General features: G+C 41.1%; 1 protein-coding gene across 1 annotated transcript; it reads right to left on the reverse strand.

Annotated features, from left to right (window-relative positions):
- Nucleotides 2,031–3,526, reverse strand: LOC107615360. The gene is made up of 2 exons (XM_016317430.1): nt 2,888–3,526; nt 2,031–2,795 (listed from the first exon to the last, which is right to left on the reverse strand). Exons 1-2 carry the CDS (start codon nt 3,524–3,526, stop codon nt 2,031–2,033), a joined length of 1,404 nt encoding a protein of 467 aa, XP_016172916.1.

Below are 12,807 nucleotides of genomic sequence, written 5' to 3' on the forward strand. Positions count from 1 at the left end.
TCCGCTTGGGTATTAGTTTGGAGGTGGTAAGCGGTTGCAACCTTGTGTAGTACCCCATATTGCTTAAGTAGTGCTTCTATCTTCCTATTGCAAAAGTGAATACCTTGGTCGGTCACGATTGCTCATGGTGACCCAAAGCGGCATACAATATTGTTTCTAATGAAAGAAACAATAATATTAGCGTCATCAAGGTGGGTGGGTATCGCTTCCACCCACTTTGATACGTAATCAACCGCCAACAAAATGTAAAGATATCCACTTGAGTTAGGGAATGGCCTCATAAAGTCTATTTCTCATACATCAAAAATTTTACAAAACAACATTGGTTGTTGAGGCATTTCATCCCTTTGGGATACATTTCCTGACTTTTGACATTGGTGACATGACACACAAAATTGGTTAGCATCTTTGAACAATGTCAGCCACCAGAATCCACAATCTAAAACTTTTTTAGCCGTTCGTTGTGGGCCAAAGTGGCCACCACACTCGGATGAATGACAAGATTCAAGAATAGGTTGGAATTCAGATTCTGGGACACATCTACGAATCACTTGGTCTACTCCTCGTTTGCACAAGTGAGGGTCATCCCAAATGTAATAATTGGAATCACTCCTCAACTTGTCTCTTTGATGTTTTGAAAAGTTGACGGGGAAGATATTGGCAACCAAGTAATTCGCCATAGGTGAAAACCAAGGAGAGCTATTTGCAATAGCATGCAAACCATCCAAAGGATATGAGTCGTCAATCGGAAATGGGTCATATTTAAGATTTTCAACACGGCTCAGATGGTCCGCAACCAAATTTTGTGACCCACTTCGATTCCTAATCTCAACGTCAAACTCTTGCAAGAGTAAGATCCAACGTATGCGCCTAGGTTTCGACTCATTCTTTGTCAACAAATATTTTAGGGCTGCACAATCCGTATACACCACTATTTTGGAGCCTAGCAAATAAGATCTAAATCTATCCAATACATGAACAATTGCTAGAAGCTCTTTTTCCGTAGTGGTGTAATTGGATTGTGCCGCATCCAATGTCTTTGAGGAATAAGGAATAATGTAAGGGAGCTTACCATCGCACTGTGCAAGCGCGGTACCTACGGCACAGTTTGATGTGTCGCACATGATTTCAAACGGCTGCGTCCAATCAGGACCCCTCACAATCGGTTCCGTGATAAGAGCTCTTCTCAACTCCTCAAATGCTTCCGCACAAGCACTATCAAACTCAAAGTCTACATCCTTTTGTAACAGGCGCGATAACGGCAATGCAATCTTGCTAAAATTCTTGATGAAGCACCTATAGAATCCTGCATACCCCAAAGAACAGACCTCCCTCACAGAAGAAGGGTGAGGTAAACTAGTAATGACATCAACCTTGGCCAGGTCCACAGAAATGCCCTTATTAAAAACTACGTATCCTAACACTATGCCTTGTTTCACCATGAAGTGACATTTTTTGAAATTAAGGACAAGGTTAGTGTTAACACACTGCTCTAAGACCTTAGCCAAGTTCTTTAAACAACTATCAAAAGAAGTCCCATACACACTGAAATCATCCATAAAGACTTCTAGACAACTCTCCATGAGATCAGAAAAGACACTAGTCATGCACCACTGAAAAGTGGCGGGTGCATTGCATAACCCAAATGGCATCCTTTTGTAAGCAAAGGTGCCAAACGGACAAGTAAAGGTGGTCTTTTCCTGATCCTCAGGAGCAATATATATCTGAAAGTAGCCAGTAAAACCATCAAGAAAGCAGTAATGAGATTTACCTGCAAGTCAGTCCCACATTTGGTCAATGAATGGCAAGGGGTAATGATCCTTCCTTGTTGTGGCATTCAACTTCCTATAATCGATGCATACCCATCAAGCATTTTGCACCCTTGTTGTGACCACTTCACCATCATCTTTCTTGATAGAAGTGATTTCCGAAATCAGATAAATCAGATATAACTTGAACTGGGCTCACCCACTCACTATCGGAAATCAAATAAATAATACCCGCATCAAGCAGCCTCGTGACTTCCTTTTTCACCACATCAAGAATGGTGGGGTTGATCCTTTTTTGGGGTTGTCTAACTGGCCGAGCTCCCTCTCGAAGGAAGATGTGATGCATACACATACGGGGGTTAATCCCCACAATGTCGGACAAGCTCCAACCAATTGCTTTCTTTTGTGCTTCCTTAGGACTTCTAGGAGCTTCTCTTCTTCTTGGCTAGAGAGCTCACTAGAAATGATTACCGAAAACCCTTGGTTGCCCTCAAGGAATGCATATTTCAAGTGAGAAGGTAGAGGCTTCAATTCAGTTTTCGCTTCAAGTTGAGGTTCTTTTTTACCAATATCATGAAGTTCATCCTCATCGACTTTCTCTTGTTTATCCTCATGTTTATCCTTCCCCTCAATAACAGGATAGTACAACCTATTGTGATCTTCCCTTTGTATCTCTGCTACTACCTCATCAATCACATCACAACGGAGGACGGAGTGCTCTTCAGGTGGATGTCTCATGGCCTCTTCCAAATTAAACTTGATGGTCTTGTCACCTTCCTCAAAAGAGTATGCGCCGGTAAAGGCATCTAATTTAAATTTAGAAGTCTTCAAAAAAGGTCTACCAAGAAAAACGGAGGAAGAACTTCCAGTATCCGTCAGAGGCATTTCAAGGATATAGAAATCAACTGAAAACACAAATCCTTGATGGTCACAAGCACATCTTCTGCTATCCCTACTACGGTGATTACACTCTTGTCGGCTAAGACAAATTTGGCGGCCGACCTTTTCAATGGGGCTAACTTCAACCTTTCAAATATAGAGAGTGGCATGATACTCACACAAGCCCCCAAATCACACATGCAATCATAAAAGGCAACTCCACCAATCCAACAAGATACTAAACAAGGTTTGGGGTCACTATACTTTTCCGAAATAGGCTTCATCAATGAAGAAATAGAACTACCCAATGACAATGTTTCCAACTCACCAATTCTATCTTTGTGTGTGTACAAGTCCTTTAAAAACTTAGCATACTTCGAAAATTTTTGAATGGCATCAAGAAGTGGGATGGTTCCCTCAACCTTCTTGAATACTTGAAGCATGTTTGGATCAAACTCCGGAGTTTTCTTGGCCTTCTTTACTATGGAAGGGAATGGAATCGGAATGGATTCATCCTTTATAGCCTTCCTCTTAGGCTCCTTAAGGCTCACTTCTCCTTCTTCTTGCTTTGTGTCTCCTTCATCCTCATGTGGAACTTCAACAACTACTTCCTCCTCATGAAGATCTTCCATGGCCCTAGGAGGCATCTCCTCCAATATAGTCCCCGACCATAGAGTAATGGCGTTGAGACTGCCCTTTGGGTTTGAAAGGGGTTGGGATCGAAGGTTAGAAGAGCTTGAGGTTTGGTTGGTGTTGGTATTGTTGGAAGGAGGTAGAAACATCCTTGAAAGTATTTCAGTTATGTTGGACGATTGAGCACTCATGTTACCAAATTGTGCATTGAGATTCCTAGTGTTCTCTTCATTTTTCTGTACCATAGCCCTAAGTCTTTCTTGCTCTTGGTAGAGTGCACAGTTAGAGTAATCACCTTGGTTAGTGGAAGAGAAAGAGGATTGGTTGGATTGTTGTCTTTGGTGAGTGTTGGTATGGTTGGTTATGGTATCTATGGTTGTTGTTTTGGTTTTGTTGTAAGTGTTGGTATGGTTGGTTATGGTGGTTTTGGTTGGCTTGGTGGTTATTATTGTGGTATTGGGAAGAAGATTGGTTGTTATTGTGGTAATGAGAAGATGAGTTGCCTTAGTTCCGTCTTTGATTGTGGTTGTTCCCTTGGGCATTGTCCCTCCACCCCTAATTAGAACTATTACCATGAGAGTAACTGTTTTGACCTTGAGATTGATAAGGTGGACGGTTGTTGTAGTTGTTGGCTATTGCAAGAGTGTAATCCTCTTGGACTTGATGGCATTGGTCGGTGTAACAAGAAACACAAATTTTTCGTTTTTATGGTTTTATTAAATTTTTTCGAAAATATTTTCTTTTTTGGAAAAAGAAAATAAAGAGATACAAAATTTTTAATAAGAATTCCAGGATTCGTGCAGTGTTAGTCTAAAGCTCCGGTCCAACAGAATTAGACATGGCCAATGGCCAGCCAAGCTTCAGCATACAAATACAGACATGTCCTTTCTACAATGGAAAGTAGAAAAATCGGTCCAAAAGATTAGACATGGCTTAACAGCCAGCCAGGCTTCAACATATCTCAAGAAGCTCTAGAATTCATTCTTAAAAATTCTGAAGAACACATTTTTTTTGAATTTTTGAAAAATTAAAAATTTTTTTGTAATTTTTTTCGAAAATAATAATAAAAAGCTTAAACAAAAAATAAAATTACCTAATCTAAGCAACAAGATGAACCGTCAGTTGTCCAAACTCGAACAATCCCCGGCAACGGCGCCAAAAACTTGGTGCACGAAATTGTGATTCACACTTTTCACAACTCCGCACAACTAACCAGCAAGTGCACTGAGTCGTCCAAGTAATAAACCTTACGTGAGTAAGGGTCGATCCCACGGAGATTGTCGGCTTGAAGAAAGCTATGGTCATCTTGTAAATCTCAGTCAGGCGGATTCAAATGGTTATGAGGTTTTGATAATTAAAAGACAAATAAAACATAAAATAAAATAAAATACTTTTGTGATTCATTGGTGGGAATTTCATATAAGCGTTTGGAGATGCTTTGTTGCTTCTGAACCTCTGCTTTCCTATTGTCTTCTTCCAATCATGCGTGCTCCCTTCCATCGCAAGCTGTATGATCCTCTCAGATGAAAAATACCAGGTACGATCTCTGCACGGCTAATCATCTGTCGGTTCTCACTAGCGTCGGAATAGGACTCTTATCCTTTTGCACACTGTCACTGCGTCCAACATTCGCAAGTTTGAAGCTCGTCACAGTCATCCCTTCCCAGATCCTACTCGGAATACCACAAACAAGGTTTAGACTTTTCGGATCTCAGGAATGCTGCCAATGGTTCTAGCCTATACCACGAAGGTTCTAATCTCAGATTCGGATGCTCTGTTGTCAGGAGAGACGATGCAAATCGCGGATCAAAGACCCAAAAGAATATACTCCGGCTGCCGTCCAATGACTACGTTGAACATCACGTAGACCACTTGTGGGTATCAGGCATGCGGATCTTCATTTTGACTTAACTGAATTGAGTACAAGAGTATATCTTGGAGAAGAAGTAGGCGTAAATTGAAAGAAAAACAATAGTACTTGCATTAATTTATGAAGAACAGCAGAGCTCCGCACCTTAATCTATGAGGTGTAGAAACTCCACCGTAGGAAATACATAAGAGAAAGTAGTCTAAGCATGGCCGTGACGCCAGCCTCTCAAAATGTGAACAATGGTCAAAAGATCAAAAGTGATCAAAAGATAGTGTTTCAATACAATAGTAAAAAGTGCTATTTATACTAAACTAGTTACTAGGGTTTACAGAAAATAAGTAACTAAGTGCAGATAATACAAAAATCCACTTCCGGGGCCCACTTGGTGTGTACTTGGGCTGAGCATTAAAGCTTTCACGTGCATAGGCTGTTCTTGGAGTTAAACGCCAGCTTGGGTGCCAGTTTGGGCGTTTAACTCCAGTTCTGGCGTTTTACTCCAGAAAAGGGGTCTCAGCTGGGCATTTAGACGCCAGTTTGGGCCATCAAATCTTGGGTAAAGTATGGACTATTATACATTTATGGAAAGCCCAAGATGTCTAATTTCCAACGCAATTGAGAGTGCACCAATTGGGCCTTTTTAGCTCCAAAAAATCCATTTCGAGTGCAGGAGGGTCAGAATCCAACAGCATCTGCAGTCCTTTTTCAGCCTCTGAATCATATTTTTGCTCAGGCCCCTCCATTTCAGCCAGAAAATACCTGAAATCACAGAAAAATACACAAACTCATAGTAAAGTCTAGAAATGTTATTTTTGCATAAAAACTAATAAAAATATAATAAAAACTAACTAAAACAAACTAAAAACTATATAAAACAATGCTAAAAAGGGTATAAATTATCCGATCATCAAGAAGTATGGACTATAATACATTGTTGAAAAGCTGGTATGTGAAATTGTTACTCAGGTTGTGAATCATTACATATCTTCACAACTTCGCATAACTAACCAGCAAGTGCACTGGGTCGTCCAAGTAATACCTTACGTGAGTACGGGTCGAATCCCACAGAGATTGTTGGTATGAAGCAAGCTATGGTCACCTTGTAAATCTCAGTCAGACGGATATAAAATAGTTATGGAGTTTTCGAAAATAGATACAATAAAATAAGGATAGAAACACTTATGCAAATAATTGGTGAGAATTTCAGATAAGCGTATGGAGATGCAATCGTTCCTCTGAATCTCTACTTTCCCGCTGTCTTAATCCAATCAGTCTTACTCCTTTCCAAGGCTGGCTTTATGCAAGGGCATCACCGTTGTCAGTGGCTACATCCCCTCCTCTTGTGAAAATGGCCCAAGATGCCCTGTCACGACACGACTAATCATCTGAGGTTCTCGATCATGCTGGAATAGTATTCACCCTACTTTTGCGTCTGTCACTACGCCCAGCACTCGCGAGTTTGAAGCTCGTCACAGTCATTCAATCATTGAATCCTACTCGGAATACCACAGACAAGGTTTAGACTTTCCGGATTCTCTTGAATGCCGCCATCATTCTAGCTTACACCACGAAGATTCTGATTAAGAGATCTAAGAGATACTCATTCAATCTAATGTAGAACGGAAGTGGTTGTCAGGCACGTGTTCATAAGGAATGATGATGATTGTCACGTTCATCACATTCAGGTTGGAGTGCGAATGAATATCTTAGAAGAAAAATAAGATGAATTGAATAGAAAACAGTAGTACTTTGCATTAATCTTTGAGGAACAGCAGAGCTCCACACCTTAATCTATGGAGTGTAGAAACTCTACCGTTAAAAATACATAGGTGAAAGGTCCAGGCATGGCCGAGATGGCCAGCCCCCAAAACGTGATCTAAGATAGCATACAACTGATCAAAGATATCTAATACAATAGTAAAAAGTCCTATTTATAATAAACTAGCTACTAGGGTTTACAGAAGTAAGTAATTGATGCATAAATCCCCTTCCGGGGCCCAGTTGGTGTGTGCTTGGGCTGAGCTTGAATGTTACACGTGCAGAGGCTCTTTCTGGAGTTGAACGCCAGGTTGTAACGTATTTCTGGCGTTTAACTCCAGACAGCAGCGTAGAACTGGCGTTCAACGCCATTTTACGTCGTCTAAACGAGGCCAAAGTATGGACTATTATACATTTCTGGAAAACCCTGGATGTCTACTTTCCAACGCAATTGGAAGCGCGCCATTTTGAGTTCTGTAGCTCCAGAAAATCCAGTTTGAGTGTAGGGAGGTCAGAATCCAACAGCATCAGCAGTCCTTCTTCAACCTCTGAAGCTGATTTTTGCTCAAGTCCCTCAATTTCAGCCAGAAAATACCTGAAATCACAGAAAAACACACAAACTCGTAGTAAAGTCCAGAAATGTGAATTTAACATAAAAACTAATGAAAACATCCCTAAAAGTAACTAGATCCTACTAAAAACATACTAAAAATAATGCCAAAAAGCGTATAAATTATCCGCTCATCAAAAGCTCTGGAAGTTAGCTTCCTAATGTCGCTAAAATCACATCAATTGGACTTCTGTAACTCAAGTTATTCATGTTATATTGTAGGGAGGTCGTAGTTGACAGCACCGTTCGCTTTCTTCTCTTTTTCTACAGAAACTCCATCAAATCTATCCGAATGCTACCTGAAATAAATAGAATTGCACACGACTCAAAGTAGCATCCATAGTGGCTAAAAGATAATTAATTATTGATTAACCTCAACAATTTAAATGAAAATTCACTAGAAAAAGATAGGAAAGATGCTCACGCATCAGTCAGCACAAGAGTTTGCCTCTCTGAATTCAGGATAGATCTCCCAACTATTCATCTTCCTGCACTTGCCTTTAGTTGCAGTGATGAGTGATCTAGCAGAGTGAAAATCATGCTCCTCTTGGGAACACAGTAAGATGACCACCTTTGAGTCTATTTCAATACTCATGTAATTAATGCCAAGTCCAATGGATAAGTCCAACCCAAAAAGAACTCCCCAAAGCTCTGCTAGTATTACCGTGCAAGAACTGATATTCGCACTGAAACCCACAACAAAATTTTCTTCATGATTTTTCACTACAAGATAAACGTTGAGTACCATCAGAATCACTTTCGGAAAAATGAATAAAATCTTACGGTACAATGTTTACCGTCGGTATTTATCCGACAAAATAAACCTCGTCGGTAACAAATTATCGTCGAATTTATGCATTCGATGGTAATTTGCATCGGATCTAGCAACGGAATATAGTTATTAAGAAAACAAAATCTGTTACAACATACCGTTAGAAATTTTTTGACGATAATTGATGGGGGATAAATGTCTGTCTAGAATTTCTCAATGCAATTTCGTTGCAAGCATATTTTTCTTCTTTGTATTTTCAATTCAAGCTCAGTGAGCGATACATGAGACGCTTTTCAGAATTAAAAGCAAATAACAGAATAAGAATAGCAAATTAAATTATAACCTATTTATTGAAATAACAAAGGATCATGCAATAACTAAGACAAAACAGCAGAAAATAGGAACATAGCATAGTAATGGCAAAATAATATAGGAAGTGAAAGCAACTAAGCACCTCAATCTACATGGTGGGGGATCTCTCTCCTCTGGCTGTTATCCGTATGGTCCTCTCAGGCGGCTATAATCCTGTCTCAGTTGAGAAATCTCCTGGCGTTGAGAGTCCTGAGTAGCTCTCATCTGATCAAGGGTGGTGGTGAGATACTCCTAACGATTTTTCTGTGTCACCCTCATCTCCTCAATAAACGCAGTGTACTGCTGCCAGTGGCTATCCTGCATGATCCTCATCTACTCAATGGAGGATGTGAGCTGTTGCTAGTATTCTTGGAGTGGAAAGTAGTATCCCTGAGGCAGTGGTGGCTGGTCCTGTTGAGCTTCCTCCTCAACCTTCTTTTCTCTGTGGACCCTGTGCTGTTCCCTGTGAGTTTCCATAGTCTTCTTGGTGATTGGTCTCTCAACAGGAATGGGGAAATCATTCTCCACCTTTACCCCTGTTGCTTCACACAGTCGGTAAATCAGATGTGGGAATCCAAGCCTAGCCTTCTTAAGAGGATTAGAGGCAATGTTGTATATCTGTTCTAGAATAATTTCCTCTACATCTACAACTTCTCCCTTCATGATACTGTAAATCATGACAGCCCGGTCCACAGTGCAGTCAAACCGGTTGCTAGTAGGCATGATAGATCTTCAGATGAAGTCCAACCATCCCCTAGCTAAAGGAATGAGATCAATGCTCTTTAAGTGGTTCGGCCTTCCCTCTGCACCTATCCTCCACTGAGAATCCGGAATGCATAATTCTTCAATAACTAGATCTAGTTCCGGGTCTCTATGCATCCCCTCACTATAATAGGCAGTTAGCTGAGGTGGACTCAGCAGATGAAAGGCCTGTTGGACGCTTCTTGGGCTAAAATCAATGACCTTGCCTCTCACATAACTCTGATAATTCTTCTCATTGACTCCCTCAACGTCCTTGTACGTGACCTAGAGATTTCTATAAAACTCTTGGACCATCAATTGTCCAACCTCCGTGTGCGGGTTGCACAGAAAATTCCACCCTATTCTCTCAATTTCAAATTAAATTTTTGGATATTCATCCGGTTTCAATTAAAATCTCACTTCCGGAGTCACAACCCTCTTGTAAGTATGATCATAAAAATTTTCTTCATGGAGCTTGGATCGGAACCTGTGTGTATTATGAGAACTGGTGGCTGGCTCTTTACCTTTCCTTTTCTTTGAAGGTGTACTAGTTTTGGGTGCCATTACAGAAAATAGAGAAAACAAACAAGCAAAGCGACAATACCAAACTTAAAACTTTTGCTCATCCCTGAGCAAATCAGAGAAATACAAAAGGGGAGAAAGAGGCGGTGAAATAAGGCAGTGAAAAAGAAAAGAAGAAAATAAAAATTAATGTGAAATTTTTTTTCTATTCGATTTTTTTATGAAATAAAGAAAGACAGAAGAAGATTGAAGATGCGGTTGGGGGCACGAGGGTGAAGGTTTGGGGCTAATGTAGTTGTTGTGGTTGAGAAGGGAATTGGCGAGGGGTTGGTCGTTCTTCGAAAAAGGAAGAATGTGTAGTGGTTATGTGTGTATAGAAGGAGGGGGTGAAGTGTGATGAGTTGTGGTTTGAAGAGGGAAGGAGGGGGGGTTTATATAGAAGGCTTGGAGTGGGGGGTTTCGTTGGGTTGGAAGGGACTTGTGTCACGGGCTGGTCTTAGAAAGGGTGGTTGTCACGGGAGCGCTAGGGAAGAGGGGGAGGGATCACGGGCTAAGCTTGGGGAAGGGTAGAACAAGTCAAAGTTAGGCGGCTAGCGCTTAACTTGACAAAACCAGTGCCTAACTTGAGTTGGGGAGTAAGCCTGGCACCTAACTTCACATAACCTGGCACCTAACTTGGTTGCACCCTCCAGTCTGGCGCCTAACTTCATGTTCCTTTCTCCCCTGGGTGCCTAACTTCCCTTGACAAAGCTTCCTATGGCGCCTAACTTCAATCCATGGCGCCTAACTTGATGCCATTCTCTCACTCTGTGCCTAACTTGGACTCCAACAGCGCTTAACTTAAGGTACCCCGAATGGAAAGGAATTCCAACGCTTGATGTGGTGCCTAACTTGATGGAGCCAAGTTAGGCGCCACCCTTCCCGAAAGCAACACCAAACTTATACGCAGCATTGCGCCTAACTTCAAGGGGTGAAGTTAGGCGCCACCCTTCCTGTGAGTAACTTCTCAATTGTGTATATATGTGTTGCCTAACTTGAGATTTTGAAGTTAGGCCCCACCCAATCCGAATCAATATACTCCAGGGTGTCTGAAACTCCATCTTTAGATACATGTTTCTATTTTAAATACTCTGCATGATCCACACACACGTAAAACAGAAGAAAAATAGTAGATACTCAAATAAAATCAAATAAATAAATAAAATTAAAGCAACAAAAATTAAACTAAAGGATACAAAAACATCGGGTTGCCTCCCAACGAGCGCTTCTTTAATGTCACTAGCTTGACGGTTAGTTCAGCTAGTTCAACAGATGAGCGGACCTTTGGCGATCAATCTCGCCTCCAAGATAGTGCTTCAATCTCTGGCCATTAAGTGTAAAATTTCTGTCAGAATTTTCCTCCTGAATTTTCACATGACCATACGGTGACGCCTTTGTAACCACAAATGCATTCCATAATGAACCTGCTGGGTCACGTGAACGACCAATCACCATGCTCAACACTTTGCACAATAAGTATTAAGCACGTGGTTAACAAATATTACTAGTACTACGAAACTTCATGGAAGATTGGTTTGTCTTAAGATTTGGTTCTAATTAGTCTACCCACGATGAGGAAGTCCTCAAACTATAACTCTAGATTCTGTCCTTTCACAGTCTTTTAGTTCATCGACTGGTGGAAAGGTCCTAACTTGGACTTCTCCCACACGTTGGTGGGTTTCAACACTGACTCTGTAAAGGCATACTCTTTGACAAGGAGTAAATCGTCCGAGGAACCAAACGCTTGTAGCGTTTAATGTTTCGGTACTTAAAGTAAGGTTTTCACATATCTTTTGTTGTTCACTTCTTCGATAACTGACTAGGTTTCATGATGAAAACCCTCCTTGGTATAGAAAAATCTTCTATGAGTCTACCATATTAAGTCTCTACACAGAGTCTACTCCTTTGTGTCGTCTAAGAAACCGTGACAGTACTAAGACTAATATCTACGGTGAAACCACCACTTTCCTGCCGATGTTTCCAGGAAGTCTTGCCAAAAATGACCGGTTGGGAGAAGACCCTGAGTTCTCATAAACACTTCTTGACACTGTCTTCACTTTCTCGATTTTTAGAGGGACGGTTGGTACTCTACGGTGTCGTCCCCTAAGAACTACAACTCAATAAACTACACACCCCATAACTGAAGTACTCTGGAAAAGATGGGAGTATAAGGTTGTTGATATATAACCACCGTCATCTAATACACAGGTTCACCCACTTTCAACACCGAGACGGGTGGTTACTACGGTTTCACCACTTTTCGAAAGAAGTCTCTATATAAAAATCAGTCAAACCACAGGGTTCCTGTGAGTAATCACTACCACCTTCAGTGAAAATATTGTCTGTCGACCTGAGTGAAGACGTCTCCATACCTCAGGCAGTATTTCACTGTTGGGGAATAGTGGGAGTCTGTTCACCTGTACAACTCCAAAGATTGTCTCTTGAATTCTCCTAAGACCTCTTCTGGCAATCATAGAGTTCCTTCCTGACCAGATCCTTCGAACTACTACGAGAGACCCGTATGGTCTGTCAAATATTCTGAGGATAACCGTACAGGGGAATAGTCAACCAGATACCATTTCGAACAGTGAACGGTCAACTCGACCTCGTAACTCGAATTATCAGTTAGTTCAAAGACTTGAAACTACGAGTTCAACGTCCTTATTTCTCTTACGAAGTCAACTTAATCGATCTACTTAAGTCTATAAGCCGGTTACTCTTACGGTTCGAGATATTTCCCTCTTGATTCCATACCGTACTGTTCTTCTAACGGTAGTCTCAGGAACTCGGTCCCGTTTCCTACGAAGACAAATTAAGTTCCGAGTTTGAGAAAGGGCCCTTCGACTTTAGGGCCATCAATCCTGGC

Source organism: Arachis ipaensis, chromosome B09 (genome assembly GCF_000816755.2).
Source record: "Arachis ipaensis cultivar K30076 chromosome B09, Araip1.1, whole genome shotgun sequence".
Lineage (NCBI taxonomy): Eukaryota > Viridiplantae > Streptophyta > Magnoliopsida > Fabales > Fabaceae > Arachis > Arachis ipaensis.

Coding starts and splice junctions, on each gene's coding strand:
- LOC107615360 (XM_016317430.1), bottom strand. CDS start 3,526: ATGGTACAGAAAAATGAAGAGAACACTAGGAATCTCAATGCACAATTT. Junction 2,796..2,887: donor GTGACCCCAAACCTTGTTTA/GTATCTTGTTGG, acceptor TATATTTGAAAG/GTTGAAGTTAGCCCCATTGA.